Source organism: Filicampus tigris, chromosome 7, assembly GCF_054856515.1.
Source record: "Filicampus tigris isolate MCC_2025a chromosome 7, RoL_Ftig_1.0, whole genome shotgun sequence".
Taxonomy (NCBI): Eukaryota; Metazoa; Chordata; class Actinopteri; order Syngnathiformes; family Syngnathidae; genus Filicampus; species Filicampus tigris.
Window position 1 is genome coordinate 16,219,695 of NC_141223.1, and position 16,286 is coordinate 16,235,980.

At 42.2% G+C, this 16,286-nt stretch overlaps 1 protein-coding gene across 1 annotated transcript in view; it reads right to left on the reverse strand.

The window, feature by feature from the left end:
• Positions 1 to 16,085, reverse strand: part of cbl (Cbl proto-oncogene) — a 50,045-nt gene extending 33,960 nt beyond the window's left edge. Inside the window, exons 1-2 of the mRNA XM_086035846.1 lie at positions 15,235 to 16,085; positions 5,283 to 5,530 (exon numbers count right to left, since the gene is read on the reverse strand). Of these exons, the coding sequence (XP_085891972.1) occupies positions 5,283 to 5,530; positions 15,235 to 15,381 (395 nt within the window). The 5' untranslated portion in view covers positions 15,382 to 16,085. The remainder of the gene's footprint in view (positions 1 to 5,282; positions 5,531 to 15,234) is intronic.
• Positions 16,086 to 16,286: the final 201 nt, after the last annotated feature.

The following is a 16,286-nucleotide window of genomic DNA, read 5'->3' on the forward strand; positions in this document are numbered from 1 at the left end:
CTTAAGGAGCTATCTAGTCGTGGTAGATGTCAACACATAAGCCTGGATAACAGCTGAAGTCACGCTAACGTCCTAATGATTTATACTCTACTCTTAAAAACACTTAACTTCTGACTAAAAAGTAATCCGTCCATCTGCGGCTTAATTCAACCATGTTGGTCTTTTTTACGCCTCAATGTCACTGGTTGATTCTGTATCTTTCTCAAGTGGGCTACCATTGGTTAATGGGGACACATAGACAATAGCGATCTTTGTGAGTTTAGACTAGCCGTGTGTACTTTTCTTATATTTTCCATTCACTTGGGAAAAAGCCAGTTAATAATAAAATTTAATTTTAACTTGTTTGTCTAAGTCATACAGCTGAAGGCAAATTTCTTTGACTTTGTGTTAAACACGTTTGTGGTTATGTTTTTTGAAAAAGACCAGTGTCACTGAGGAACTGTGCAAAAAACCCTAATTAGCAAATGTCCCACTAAAATGAGAAGCTTTTTTTTCTTTTTTAAACAGCACGTGGTGTAATGTGTGAAGATACTAATCTTTTATGCATTAGTTTTATAAATTTGCAAATTTGGAGCAAAAAACCCACAAAAAGTTCAAATTAACCTAACATAGGTACATGTAATTTAGTGGAATAGCAACCGAACGAAAATACGATATACTGTATTACAGTATATACTGTATGTATGTAAGCAAAATAGTTTGTTGTTCTCCTTTTTTGAGTGTATTTTTGTTACATCCCTCCGCCTCACTGTCATTTTGGTCAAACCAGAAATGTCTCTTCGTTGAACAACCACCCGCAAAGTTGTCGGCTGGCATTTAGAAGTTGTATTCGAAAGGCTTAAAAACAGCATTAATTATCCAAGACGAGGTCGACACATTGCCATATAACAGTGTTGTCTAATGTGCTGAACAGTATATAGCAACTGCATTTTGTTTCAGTTTCAAGTTCAAGAATGGACCAAAAGAAGCCAGTGACCAATGCTCATAGCTTTACTACATTGTAATCTCATTGCAGCTCTAATGCTGACTCAATATTGAAAGCATCTATCAAATATACAATTGTGCACAAATAAGCACATGCACATTTCCACACAAACACCACTTTAACTCTATTGCTGATCATCTTCCTATTCATTGCCATGCAAGCATACATTGGTACAGGAAGTCCTCAATTTACGAACGAGTTCCATTCGTACTCTGCCTATGTAACAAGAATTTGCGCATAAGTCGGATTTCACTGTTAAAAGATTAAATTTACATCAAAATACTTTGTATAAAAAAACGAAAATACATCAAAATAAAAAGCATAAGATGCTGTACTTAGCATTGCTTCTAAGAGGTGGATGGAGAAGGACGAGAGGAGGGCGAAAAAGGCAAAGATACTGCTGGCGCGCAATCAGACACGATCGAGACACTCTGAGCATGCTCAACCGTTTGACTTTAACCCGACTACTGACTGCATGTAAACATAGTCACCATGGTGCTGGGGACAAAATGGAGGAGGAGGCACGGGCGTCGTAAAGTCGAAACGTCATAGGTTGTGTACGTTGTGATCCGAGGACTTCCTGTACTGATAATTACCATATTTTCGCGACCAAAAGGCGCACCGCAGTAAAAGGCGCACTCTCATTTACGGGTGCTATTTCTGTATTTAACACATAAATAAGGCACACCGTATTATTGGGCGCAGGCGTGGTAAAACATACAATAGCTTAAAACACACGGTAGCATGCATGCACGCTAAAACATGCTAGCAAGCATGCTAATATATGTTTTTAAAAAGGCAGCGGGAGCAAAACTGAGTTCGGTTGTGTTTCATTGAAACAATGTACTCACGTAATTGTCAGTGATTAACTGTCATTCACAAATCCATCAAAGTCCTCATCTTCGGTACCCGAAATGAACAGCTGGGCAAGCTCTTCATTAAACACGGCAGGTTCTTTTTCGTCATTGTCCGAGTCAGTCTTGTTGCCGTGCGGCTCCTCAGAAACGATGCCGGCTTTTGCGAAAGCTCGCACAACAGTCCAAGCGGACACTTTAGCCCAAGCATCCACAATCCATTCACAAATTGCCCGGCGCTGCCTCCCAGTCTTTGTGAAGCTGTGTTCGCCGTCAGTCATCCATCGCTCCCACGCCACTTGCAACTTGAACGCCCTATTTACACCGATGTCCGGTGGTTGGAGTTCTTTTGTTAAGCCTCCGGGAATAATGGCAAGCTTGGAGTTCATCTGCTTCACTTGGTTTTTCACAGCGGCTGTGAGATGGCGCGCATGGAGTCACAGATTAACAGCGACGGTGACGTGTGGAAAAAAACATCCGGTCTCTTTGTGTACACCTCAGTCAGCCACTCTCTCATTTTCTCCTCGTCCATCCAGCCCTTTCGATTGGCCTTGATGATGACTGCGGCTGGAAACTTTTCTTCCGCTTAAAAAAAACCCTTAGGTGGCAGTTTCTGTCCATTACCATGGCAACCAAGCACAACAGTAAAAGCCGACTTCTCGTGCCCCGGTGTGCGTATCGCTACCGTGCTGGTCCCCTTCTCCTCCACAGTGTGGGTCACCGGAATGTCGAAAGTGAGTGGCACCTTGTCCATGTTGTTGATGTGGTTGGCCTGGATGCGTTTGTTGGCAATCTTTGTACTACAGTAGGAGCGGAAGATGGCCAGCTTTTCCTGCTTCCTCCACTTACGAACCATGCATTCGTTGATCCTAAATTCTTTCGCGGCGGCTCGATTTCCATGTTCCTGCGCGTAGATAGTTTGCAATTTGAACTGTGCTTCGTAGGTGTGTCTCTTCGTGGGTGCCATTTTCAATGTTGTTATGCACAATGAATGCATATACCGGCACTATACACTTACTGGGGGCGTGCCTTTAGCGTCCTCTGTCACGTCCACCCTTCTCCCTTTAGCGTCCGCACAGTGTCCTCACTCACGTCCACCTTTTCTCTATATTACCAGCGTGTTGGCAGCAAATGCTCCCAGCCAGTCAAACGCAGCGTTCAACAAAGTCACATATCATTCACAGATATTGGAACTCTGTGAACACATAAGGCGCAAGTCCATTTTGGAGAATATTTTAGACTTTTAAGTGCACCTTACAGTCGTGAAACTACGGTAGATGTGCTGTTGTGGTCCATCAGCTCGTAATGCTGTGTGTTGGAAACATTGTGTTTTATCATTTCCTTTATTATGTATGACACCATCCCCAACTTTGGACATTCTCTTTCCTTTTGTTTTGTTGGTTAGTCTTTTTCCTGTACGCTGCCATCGCACCCACTTATTTCCAGAAGGGGTCTGAGGGTGAGTCTCCGGTAACATTAGTCCATATGAAAAAATGATCACTGTGAAGATTTGAGGCAGAGATTTTGCTGGGACTTTTATGCAAGCAGTTACTCAATTAATCGTTTCAGCCCTACCGCAGCACCATTGCAAACATCATTTTGTCCTTGTCTGATGACAAAAAGCTATCACAATTCAATTTTTTTCAAGCCGAACAAAGACTGACTTATAGAAACTTATTTTGTAAAAACACACCACAAACTATGAGACAGCTTTATCGCTAGCAACAACAGTCTTTTATAGACCTTCGCTGTAAGTGTGAAGTGTATGTTTGTGTAATGTTGGCTTGCTATGATTCACGGACCCCTACCTGTTGTCTTGTTCCCAGCTTGTAACAACGATTAGCAGGGTAAAAATGGCACTTACAAAAGCACGATAACGACATAGGGGAAAACTCGTTTGAGTGTTATCACCTGATGATTAAAAAAAAAAATAATAAAATAAAAAAATAAAAAATCACAATTCTGAGCACTTCATTGAAATGAAAAACAGACTGCTCGTCATCACGGTCAAATGTTGATGCTTTGAAGGAGAGGACTTTTGACGAATTATGAAAACACTCCGAAGTCATGGCTCTATTTTACATCTCATTACATTCTATTACAAACTCAACAGCAAACTTAATTATGATGCTAGCTTCAGGTGGTTTCGCGCCTCCGGTAGTCAACCAATTCCCACCTACTTTATTTCATTTTAAACTCATATCAACATTCAGACTCCTGAAGGCGGCAATAACAGCAAAGCAACAACAAAAATTGCTTTGGCACAACAAAGCCTGCAAAAAAAAACAACCCAATTAATCTCCAGAAGCAGCAGCTGCAAAAGCGCACAACAGAACAAAAGGAAACAAGTGATACTGTAAAAGCAAAACAATGAGGGACTTGAGTGAATCGTCTACACCTGAGAATTTCCTCATTAATAGTGCACCGACTGAGCTGATTGTGACTCTTAAGAGACGTTTAGTGGCCTTTTCTGAGAATTGGGCTCATTCTGTACTAATTGCACTTACTCACATCGGTGCACACAAGAGCACACCATAAGAACAAACACACAAAGCCTTACACTAAGAAGAGCATGTGATATTTGCATGTACTGTTCATGGTAGAGATTGGGAGGCACAAACAGTGACTGTATCTGTAAATTTCCGAGTCAGTTCTGAGTCTGACCACAGATGCCGACATGCACCAAACCACAACACTCCATTCTCTCATTTTGCACCCTGAGGGATAAAGGCCTATGTAGACCAATCCAATGTTGGCCAACTGTGACCGACGCTTACCCCGTGTGGCGTCGGGCCGGCTGTCAGCACGTCATGCTGGAAAAATACACCGCAGTACCTTTTGCGCATTTGTGAGATGTAATACCCTTCCATACCATTGGCGGCGGTAGTCACTATTCATCATGGTTAGAAAAAGCCAAGCTATTGGCCGGGGGCGGATTATAAAAACGTAAACATTGCATTCAGCTATATTTTTAGCTTACAATGAACTCCCACACGAAGTACACCCTCATGTTTTTGACACAGTATCGTGAAATACTTCCATTATCAACCCTCGCTCTTGTACTTGTAAGATTAAGGCAGCAAAGTTGTGCTCAATGTTTATCCGCATTTGTCACTTCCTGTTCGTACACGGTGTGCTGATTCGCTAGCTAACAGCCAATCAGAGTGACCAAATGTCACAAAGCTGATTCAACATGCTGAAACACCCACCAGACACTTCCTGACGAGGTCCGATGTAATGATGGTCATCGCCACACCAATCAGACGGCGCAATCAGACGCCCCAGCGCTTACCGACATCGGATTGGTGAATCGAGGCCTTGAGAGTGCTCTGTGTGCCACCTCGTCACAATTATTCATTCCAACTGTGGTGTCGCAAAGGCTTCACGCCTCCGATTTGGAAAATGTTCACTTGGAAATCAAATGGGCTTGACAACACGCTCACCTGGGTTGCGAGTTCTCCTCATACATGCGCTCCTTGCCCTCCTTGAATAAAGTGATGGTCTGCTTGGTCTTCTTGGTCAGGTTCTCCATGAAGACTCGAAAGTACTCATTCTCGCCCAGGGTTTCCATTTTGCCCTCATAGCGTGACAAAATTGTGCGCAGGTGTTGGTAGGTGTCTGGCAACAGGTCCAGGATGTAAGGGGGGCTGTTCTTCAGGGCCAATTTGGGGTTTTGGCACAGGCGCACCACCTGCAAAGATGGAAAGAATGTGTCAGAAAGACACATTAACCCATGAAGGCCTAACGCGCCTGGCAGAACGTCTCTCAAAAACCTACGTGCGACTTTAGAATCACCCGCTAAAGCCTGAGGTTTTCTTGGAAATTCAACACCTACAAAATAATTGATATCTGAGCCACTGTAGCAGACATCATTCCAAACGAATTTGAGAACTTATACGTGGCTTTCACACAGGTCTGAGTTTATTATTATTTACTGTTTCAATCGAAAATGTCAAAATAAAGTGTCAATGCAAGAGAAGCAGTATTTCTAATTTAAAAAAAAAAAAAAGAGTGGTAATTACCATTCTCTATTCTGTTACAAAGCCGTCAATAATGTCATTTTCTACAAACATATCTTAACCATATATCACGTTTGACTGGCTCCACTGGTTCAAAGTCCACAAGTGCGCCATCGACTGTATATCACTACCGTCACTAATTTCAGAGCTCCCGCGATCGTCTGCGCCCGCGAGTACTGCTCGAAAAAAAATCCGGGACATTTTCCGGGGGCTCACGACACCATCACCTATATATTCCATTGCATTTCATTGGCTATGAAACTGGGAATTGTTTAAAAATTTTTTTATTTTTTTTAAATGATGTATCCGCTCTCCCGGCTGGGCTCTAAGGGTATAAAGACGCAGCAGCGCTCTCAGCTCTAGTGGTAGAAACACGGTTATTCGCTCCCGGCCTGTATGGGTTAAGACACTATAAAGGAGGAACAGAAGAAAATAATCAAGCAATCAAGAGAATTTTCATGCTGCCTTTTCAGGGCTTCAAAGCTTTATTTATATCTGGTAGAGAATGCTATAGGTTGTTTTAAATCCAGTCATGAACACTTGTGTGTACAGACATTCTGTGTGTACAGACATTCTGTGTCCGCCACAACAGTGGACACGAAAAAAATTACATTCCAGCAGACTACAACATAACATCATAAAAGCTTGGAGTTCTTTAGAGAGACTTAGACTTAGACTTGACTTTATTGATCCCTTTGGGATGACTCCCTCTGGGAAATTTGCATTTCCAGCAGCAATAAAAACAAATAGGCAAAAAAATATATATCTATATCTCTGCTCCTGAAGGAAGCCTTCATCTTGTTGAGAATAGTCTAGACTTCACGCGTTACCCATGGCTTGTTATTAGGGTAGTAGCGGACAATCTTGACAGGTAAGACCACGCCTGTGCAGAAGCAGAAGCAGCTTGAGCTGCAAGTCTCCAGAATAATGGCTACTGTAGCATGGTGAATATCAATGAGTGCATGCCTTATGGCCAGGGGCGCACATAATTGGTACGCAAGTACACATGCGCAACAGAAATCACTGATGCGTAAACGTCATGCGAGTCACGGCGCGCCTTTGCGTACCTGGACACCGTGGTGCAACGGATCATCTTTGATCCATGAGCGGTACGGATCAAGCGTCACGGTCCGGGCCGGGCGCGATCCGCGGAATGGTTGGTGAACAAAAACCGTGCGCGTTCACATTAAGTCAACGTAATTAGTCCGCATTCACTGTAATAGCAGCAGAGCAAGTCGAAAACCCTCATGGCTCACATAAGCCTCATATGGGAGCGCTTTGCGAGCATACTCAACGGACACACCTCCGCAAAGGCTAACTTCAAAATAAAGCTTACTAAATAATACATGGCGTCATTGATACCGATGCAATAGCTTTAGTAGACTTTTTCTTTAAAGTTGATCTCCGTGGTGGCGTAACAGCTAACTTGACTTCCGTTTTCGACGTCTTAGCTCGCCACCTACATCAACACAACGCTATCAACGCCAAGTCATATTCAGTCGCTAATTTAGGACGCTAACAAACCGCTAGTTAATTTCGCTGTCATTGTATGATACGGCACAAGTCTCCGGCGTTAGTGGCTAGCAGCTGTTATAATTAGCAACAAGTGCCTGCCTGGTAGTTCAACACCTTGGCTTACTTTTTTTTTTTAAACTTCTTTTTCAATTGTTGAGATTATTTTGCAATGCGCTGTCCATGTGTAATGGAAGGTGCCTTAAATTGCACTTCAAGCTCTTTCTCATTATGAAAAAATAAAAAATAAAACCTTGTCTTAATTTATTTTATAAAAACCCTTTTGCTCATTAAATAATATTAAGAAAAGCTTGTTATTTTATACACTGTACCATGCATAAAACAAGAATGTTCTTATTTTATTCTATTACAGTGTATAAAATAACAAGGTATCCTGCCTTATATTGCGTTCTTAAATCCTAAATGGCCACATTAGACATTAGGATTTTTTTTTTAACGGGCAAAAGTGTTTTGTAAAATAAATGAAATCAAAGTTCTAATTATCTTTTTTTCTTTTAATTATGCTGATCCGAAACACAATCCGATCCATGACGCAAAATCCGTGACCGATCTGAACCGTGACTTGTGTGATCCGTTCAGACACTAGTGAGTACCAAAGTCAATCTCCTGGTACTCATGTGAGTCACCCATGAAAAAATGATGTGCACCCCTGCTAATGGCTACAACCCAGTTGATCACATTTGCACAACATTTCCTCTCATGACCAAACAAAAAGTGTCAATAAGCGGCCAACGGAACACCTGCTTTCATGCGTGGCACGATTTCTGAGTTCATTGAAACCAATCATTACCATTTATCGGTTGCATGCAGCCTTGTTTGAGTTACAGTCTATAAATCTTATTTGGATTCCCAACCAAGGTTTCAAGAATTTAAACCTTCACCTCTGTTGCCCAACAAACAATCATTGACACTACACAAATGAATACAGTAATTGGTGAACTGAGAGATAATCTTTCATCTTGGTGCTTTGCTGTGTCTTGTCTATAGTCAATCAATTACACAACGTGGTCAAAGATGATCACTGGACTGCATATTCTTGGGTCATCCTGACTAATGTTCAACGTTTTGTTTCGACGATCCTGCTGTACTTCTGCAATATGAGTCACTGTCGACCATTCAAAAAAAAGTCTACAAAGCAGACAGACTGGAAGATTTTTACCTTAAACTGCAGCTGTACACATTGCTATGATGCAACTACCGTAGGTTATTTCGAGGGATGCTCCGATCGATCGGGCACTGATAATGATCGGCCGATTTTCGTGAAAAATTACGTGATCGGAATATTTGATCAAAGCCTTTTATTGCCGCTCAAAAAATTCCGATCACCCGCAGCTCATGCTTCGCAGCCTTCAGCCATGAGAGACCAGCCTGCGTGCTGTGTTGCGATTGCGACTTTGATTATATTCTGAACCATGCAATGTTTAGGTGGCATGTTATTTATTTGACTTTTTGCATAACTAAGTCTGTTGGGACTGCTGATTGTTTTGATCTGTTAAAAACTGTGTACTAAAAGCTGGTAAATTTAAGTTTTTCAGTTATCTTTGTGACAACAACGGTTTTGTATTTTTTCACGCTTTTGAAAATATATATCGGAATGATATGGCGGCTTTTTTTCAGATAATATTGCATAATATCTGTAATAAATGGAATAAATAATGGAAATATATACAGATATTCCATGTGATCGGAATCTGTATCGGCCGATCTCACTCATGCATGATCGGTATCGGTATCGTTGTCATAAAACCCTGATCGGAACATCCCTAGTTATTTCATCAAGTCATCGTAGTACCGTAGGAACAAACTGCTGACTATTGAAAAACAGTCACATTATGGTCTGATATAGTGGAAGTTTGGCACATTTGGCACCACACTGACATTAAGATCAGGGCATAGCTCAAAGAAAATAAAAATAATTATTTATGAATGTGAAATTCCAGCGTTAATTAACTCAGTTCGTTTTTTTATTGTAAAAACGATTTTTAATTAACCACGTATGTACTTGTGGCATCACCACAGGGAGGCATGATCAATTCGCCGCAGATTTTTAAGAATTCTGCTGATTGTGTGGATAGCCGGTAATTTATTTTAAAGAAATGAATGCAAAAGTGAGTACCAAACAACAATTTTTCCTAATATAAAACTTGGAGGTGGCCAACTGGCCATTTCTACATAATTCCAGCCAGCATCGGGGCTCTAAAGTTTCTGACATCCTGAAAGCTGTTCATCGGCGTTGCACCACCAAGTTGGTGTAATTTTTATCTACATTTACGGTTATTATTCCAACGAGCGTCGCTGTAACAGAAACAGTTATGAGTTTTTCCTGAAACCGCCAAAGAAGAGCTGCAAATTTAAAATGTAAAAAACACGGTGAATGATTTTATGCCACTCAAATGAGTGGAACAATGCAGATAATTACAGCCAGTCAAAAAAAAAAAAAAGTTTGAATTCATTTTACTAATGAGATGTTATTTGTCAGCCTCATGAAATAGAAGGCAAGCTTTGTAATATATGACAGATGGATAGTGGCTCATATAGGAGTCACTTGTTGGTACTCTTGTGAGCTAGCTGTCCACATAATACAGACCTGGGAGGAAAAAAAAAAAAAGGTACTATAGTAGTTACAACAATAAAAATAAATAAATATTGTTTTTACTTGGAGGACACCACAGTGGAATACAAGGAGGCTGAAATGTTCTGCCTCTAGGTACGAAATGCATGAATAGAATGTATTAAACATGTCAACGGCATGGCTCATGACAATGTTCAAAAACGATTTAACAGGGCAATATTTAGCTATGTTAATTTACATATTCTGTTTAATTGTCCACATTATATGACCTTTTACTACTCATTATAGCGCTGGGCGATTATGGGAAAAAAATAAATCAAGCTTATTTTGATTGACACTGAAATTACGATTAAACGAATAATTAATTAAACGATTACAATTTTTTCAAAACGTAGTAATTATTGATCTAGTTAAACTCAACTACTCAAAACTAAACTATTCTTTTTGTCAAGTACAAAATTACCTTGTAAACATGTTAAATGCAAGCCTCTTTAATTTTCATTCTGCTACATCCCCACCTTTGCTGCCTTGTATCTTGGCACAAATGCACACATAAGCATCTCCCTTATCTCTAGTCTTTATTGTATTTATTGAGTCATTTTATCTTATTTTGTTTTTCTATTTTTATTTTCACAAGTCTTGGGATTTACTGGTCTAACTTGGAATCTTGGTGATCATATTTCATGTTATCATGTGGAAATGTGTGTTGGACTTCTGTTAACCATTGAAAAGTCAACTTTAACTCGAAAGAACAACCAGAAATAAAAATAGGAGCAAAGTAAAATAAGAATACAATTAAATCACAGCAAAAAACAAAACAACAACAGAGACAAGCAAGGTAGGAATTTTTTTTTAATATCGAATCGAAAATCGGGAATTGAAAATGAAATCAAGGCTTGAGTGAATCGTTACATCCCTGATGTAAAGTGAATGACAGGGAAAAAAAAAGTAAATTCATTTTGTTTTAATTCTGATAGGCCACCGACTTCTGTTGGCCCCTTGGCTGAAGCCCAGGTAAGGGCGGCCCAGGTGATAATGATGCAGATTTTTTTTTTTCATACACAACTCAGCCACCAAATGGTTGCGCAAAGAAGGTTGGGGCCACTGCTCTTGAGTACATTCTGCTTGTGTCTTCGACAAGATAAGACTGTTGCCAAGCTAATGCCACTTGTATCAACAAGCCAAAACTCTACGATGACTCATCTTAACACATGCTCATACCGTATGTACAGTTGTACACAGACACACAGGTACTTTAACCATATTTCTGAAGAATAGTTAAGCTCGGTTTTTAAGCGTTACTGTATTGGGTCAAGTTCAAGACTGCTAGTCAACCTGAACAAGACATTAGAACCATGCTGCACTTTTCGATGCCCTCGGCTGTAAACAAGCAAGAACAGGCTTCCGTGTTTCTGCAGCGTTCATAGACTGTTCCTGGAAAACATACCAGCTGTCTAGTAGGGGTGCAACGGTACGCTAAATCAAATTTCGGTTTGGTTCGGTTTCTTGGAAACTTTGGTATATTTTCGGTACAAAAAAATATTTTTTTTTGGGTATTTTTAAAAAAATATGTTTATTTTGAAAAGATGACAACAAGTAAATGGTGCATTTTTTTTTTTTTTTGGAAAAAAATAAATAAAAGCGGACCATTCGGGTGACAGTATAAGAAATTACACCAGAATAAAAAACACTAACAATAAAGATCTCTTAATTTTGTAAATTATTAAGACACTGAAATCTTTAAAGACAAGTTGTCATTACAGTACCTGTACACTTTTTGTGATGACAAAAAATACATACAAAGCCTACCAACAGTTTCTTCAGCAGAAGTGCAAGCAAAATGTCATAACAAACGACTTCTACTATTCCCTCAAGTCATGAAGTAAGTGTATTGCATTCTTTACACGCGCTTGCATGCAGTAGTCATGATGCTTAGGAACTACAATACAATATTATTTATATAGGGCATTTCATAACAGCTAGCAAAGCACTTTACATACAACAACAAAATAGCCATAATACAAGTGAAAGCATTAAATTACACAAAACACTAGATAGAATAGACATCGAAAAACAGCCGAAAACTGTCAGTCTCACGTGGCTCAAAAGCCAAAGAATAGAAATGTGTCTTCAAACGGGTTTTGAAAATGGACAGAGGGGGGGGGGGCTTGCCTAACATTCAATGGACGTCATTCCAAAGGGAAGGACCAGCAACAGAGAAGGTTCAGTCCCCTCTAAGGCTCCGCTTAGTCCTCGGCACCTCGAGCAGCGCCTGGTCCGTAGACCTGAGGGTCCGGGAAGGTGCGTAGGAGTGGAAGAGCTCTGAGATATATTCCGGGGAAAGGCCATTTAAAGACTTATAAACAAATAGAAGCATCTTAAAATGAACCCTAAAATGCACTGGGAGCCAGTGAAGGGAGGCCAGAATTGGTGTTTTGTGCTGCATCTTCCGAGCTCCAGTTAGGAGGCAAGCAGCAGCATTTTGGACCAACTGGAGATGTTTGAGAGAGGACTGGCTGACTCCAAAATAAAGTGCATTACAGTAATCTAGCCAAGATGTGACAAAGGCATGGGTGACTGTTTCTAAGTGCTGATGAGAGAGGAGAGGCTTTACCTTAGCCAGCTATCTAAGATGAAAGAAGATGGACTTGATTTGCCGGTCCAAGTTAAGATCACTGTCCAATTTAAAATCCAAGTTTGAGAGCTTTAGATATGACGCCAGGGGGGGCAGGTCAACAGGGTGGGATGTAGGAGAGCCACTGGGACCGAACACCGTAACTTCTGTTTTCTTTTCGTTGAAATTTAGGAAATTTAGTGACAACCAGCCTTTGATGTCCTCTAGACAGGGCTAAAGTGGTCTTAAGGAGAAAGTGTCTTTTTTGCTCAGCGGGATATAGATTTGACAGTCATGTGCATAGCAGTGGAAGGAAATACCATGCTTTCGAAGGATGGAACCCAGGGGGGCAGCAAATACAACGAGAACAGCAAGGGCCCCATAAATAGAACCCTGTGGAACGCCATACGATAGAGGTGCAGAGCGGGACGCAGAGGACCCTAGGCTAATAGAAAAAGTCCTGCCAGCCAAATAAGATCCAAACCACTTTAGAGTGCTTCCACTAATGCCCACTTGGTGTTGCAAACGAGCCAAAAGAATACGGTGGTCTACCGTATCGAATGCTACAGTCAAATCCAACAAAACAAGACATACATAGCCTCCAGTGTTGTTTGCCAGGAGGATGTCGTTAAAAACACGTAACAGGGCAGATTCTGTGCTACGCATCATTTTGAAGCTTGACTGGAAAACCTCCATGACATTATGCTGAGCCAAGAAATATTTTAACCGTGATTGCACCACTTTTTCCAGAATTTTAGAAATAAAACGCAGCTTGGAAATGGGTCTAAAATTTGACAGCAAAGCATGATCAAGGCCAGGTTTCTTAAGCATGGTTTGCAATACAGCATGTTTAAAATGTTGCGGGACTACACCAGAAGACAGGTGGCTGTTGATAATGGCCAAAATCGATTTATTAATACTTGAGAGAATCTCCTTAAAGATGTGTGGGGGAACGGAGTCATAAGGGGAGCTTAATATTGCAAACCACATCCTCCAAAAATGTGAAAGAAACCGCCTCAAAGGAATCGAACACTGCAGAACAAGGAACGTAGAACAGAGGGGTGAAATGTGACGTTCGAAACAAGAGCCCTTGCTGTAGAAACCCTGTCAACGAAAAACTGCAAGAGAGTATTGCACATTTCAGTTTACGAGTCCGTGCAAATAGGCTGACGGGGCTTCAGTTCAAAATCAATTGTCTTAAATAGAGCATGTGTATCATGCCGATTTGCCTGAATGAGACTTGACAAGTGGCCCCTCTTCACCTTTCTTTGATAACGATGCCAGCAGTCCTTTAGGATTTGATAAGAGACCTGCAGCCTCTCTCTTTTCCACCTGCATTCAGCTCTGCGGAATTCCTGTTTAGCTGCATGAGTACACTCATTAAACCATGGCTCCGGTCTACCTTTTGGCGGCATATTTTTTTAATGGAGCCACAGAGTCCAAAATGTTAAGGCAGGATGAATGGAACTAAGTGTTGAGTTCCTCTGTGTTTGAAGAGGAAATACATAGCCGAGCAAAGGCATCAGAGAACCGACTAGCAGTGAGGGGGTTAAAAACCCGGCGCCTGCGCTCACATATACCAAAAGTAAGGACAAGGTCCAAAGTGTGTCCTTGCCTGTGAGTGGAGCCAGACACGCACTTCGCCAAATTGAAAGAGTCAATGTGTATTAAGAAGTCCTTTGCAAGTGGTTTTTCAGGACAGCACACATGAAGATCAAAGTCCCCCATAAACAGGATGCGATCATATAACAGCATGACTTCGGCAAAAAGATTTGAAGTTATATCAGAAACTCCTTGTATTTAGAAACTCCCTGTTGTATTTTATTAAATTTAGTAAGACGAACACATTTTGTGCGAGACATGGCACAGAGGAGATGTATTCAAATTGGTCACAGTACTTTAGCCAATCAGGACGCAGAATACAATGGGGGGGGGGTGTTGTACGCTGTGAAAAACAACATGCTGAATTGCACTGTAAAAAAAAATACAGGCAGTCAATTAGGACACAATACAGGTTTGTACGCTGTAAAAAATGTGCAATGTAGCGAGTCTGCAAAAGGTGAACCGCAATATAGCGCGGGACCACTGTACTGTATTTGAAATGTGAAGCTTACAGGAAACTGCAGGTCAAAATGCACGAATAAAGAGCCCCCTCCCCTCTCACGTAAATGAGTCTCCACCGTGAAATTACACACTTGGCCCATCTAACATTTTTCGTGTTGTGCTTTGTTAAAGAGTTTCCAGGGTTATCTCATCAAACCTGCACGTGTTATATTGTGTGCATTTTCCTCGAAAAAGTAAACGCAAAATACAGCTCCGCGATTCTATTAATTTCAATTGCTAATATTTCTGGTGTGTGAATGTTACAGCAAAAACAAACAAACAAAATAGTTAAAACTGTATATCGTGTCAAATATGCGTGTTCGTAAAAACTATGAATAAACAAACCCTTCAAATGCAAAAGAGCGAATAGTAACGAGGCAGCGGAGCCCCGAAACGTCATTTGAAACCAAATTAGCCAATTCGCTAACACGAGCTAGCCATGTCGCCGTCCAGCTGATTAGCTTCAAGTTAGCGCAAGATTAGCTAGCTGATGGTTAGTTAGCTTAGCAACCGCTCGGAGCATCCGCTCTTCATGAAAAGTCGCTTTGACCAACCTTATCCATCAGTTTCCAGCACTTCTCCACGGTCTTTTTGTCCACGGCCCCGGGCTGGTGGTGCGAATGGAGGTGGTGATGGTGTGGCTGGAAGGCATCCTTCATCATTCCGATGAGCCCCCCGCCTTTCTTCAGGTTGCCTGCCATGTTCGAGCTCGGCGGCGGCTGGGGTCTCGTTGCCAGAGCCGCAGACAGGTGAGGCGCGGCAGGCGTCGGGGAGGGAGGGAGGTGGTGATCCGGCCGGCACCCCGCTTGGCAGCGCCCAAGTGGCAAATCCGGCGATTTCCTCTAACCCAACGGGTTAGAGGAAGGGAGGGGAGACTATCGAGTAAAGGCTTCCATCAGTAAACCGATCAGTTTGTAGAATAAAAGCCCAAATCGTGGCTAACACAAGCCTCCAAACGGCGAGGGTAAAGCCCGCTTTGCTGCGGCCAGCGGCGGTGCTCCGCGCCTCGCGTGCGGGCACACGCGCAGCCCAGAGAGGACAATGGCACCGCTTCTCCGGTTCGACTCAAAGCGTTCCCTCTCTCCTGTCCTCTTGACGAGCTCCCAATGTGTAGTCAGCAGCAGTTGATGCGCCCTTTAACTGCTGCTCGAAGGGGAAGTGGGGCGTCTGGGTGACATCCCCGTGCAGCGAGGCTGGCGGAGACCGCTCGCCGACGGCTCCGGAGAGGAAGTGGCACCGTGGAGTACTTGAGGCTCAGAGACACACGCGGGAACAAAAGTGACTAAATTACGGTGGAAATTCAACATCGCCCAGTACCGTTTCTTTGCCGTTTCCCCTTCTCTGTGACGTGTGTATGCACGGCCCTTCCTTTCCTGTTCGTCTCTTTCCGTTCTCTACCCCCCGCCCCTCAAAATCCCAAACTCCACGCCTTCGCTGTGCGCGCTCACGCTGCGTGATTGTGGTCGGGAGCGCGCGCCTCTCCATACTGTGCATGTTATCATTTTTAGAAGCTTTGAATTCTCGCATGGGGCGTCCTGGTGGCTCCTGACGACCGGACGTGGACGCTTTCGACGTGTCTTACTAAACTACTGTGCTTGAGTCACCA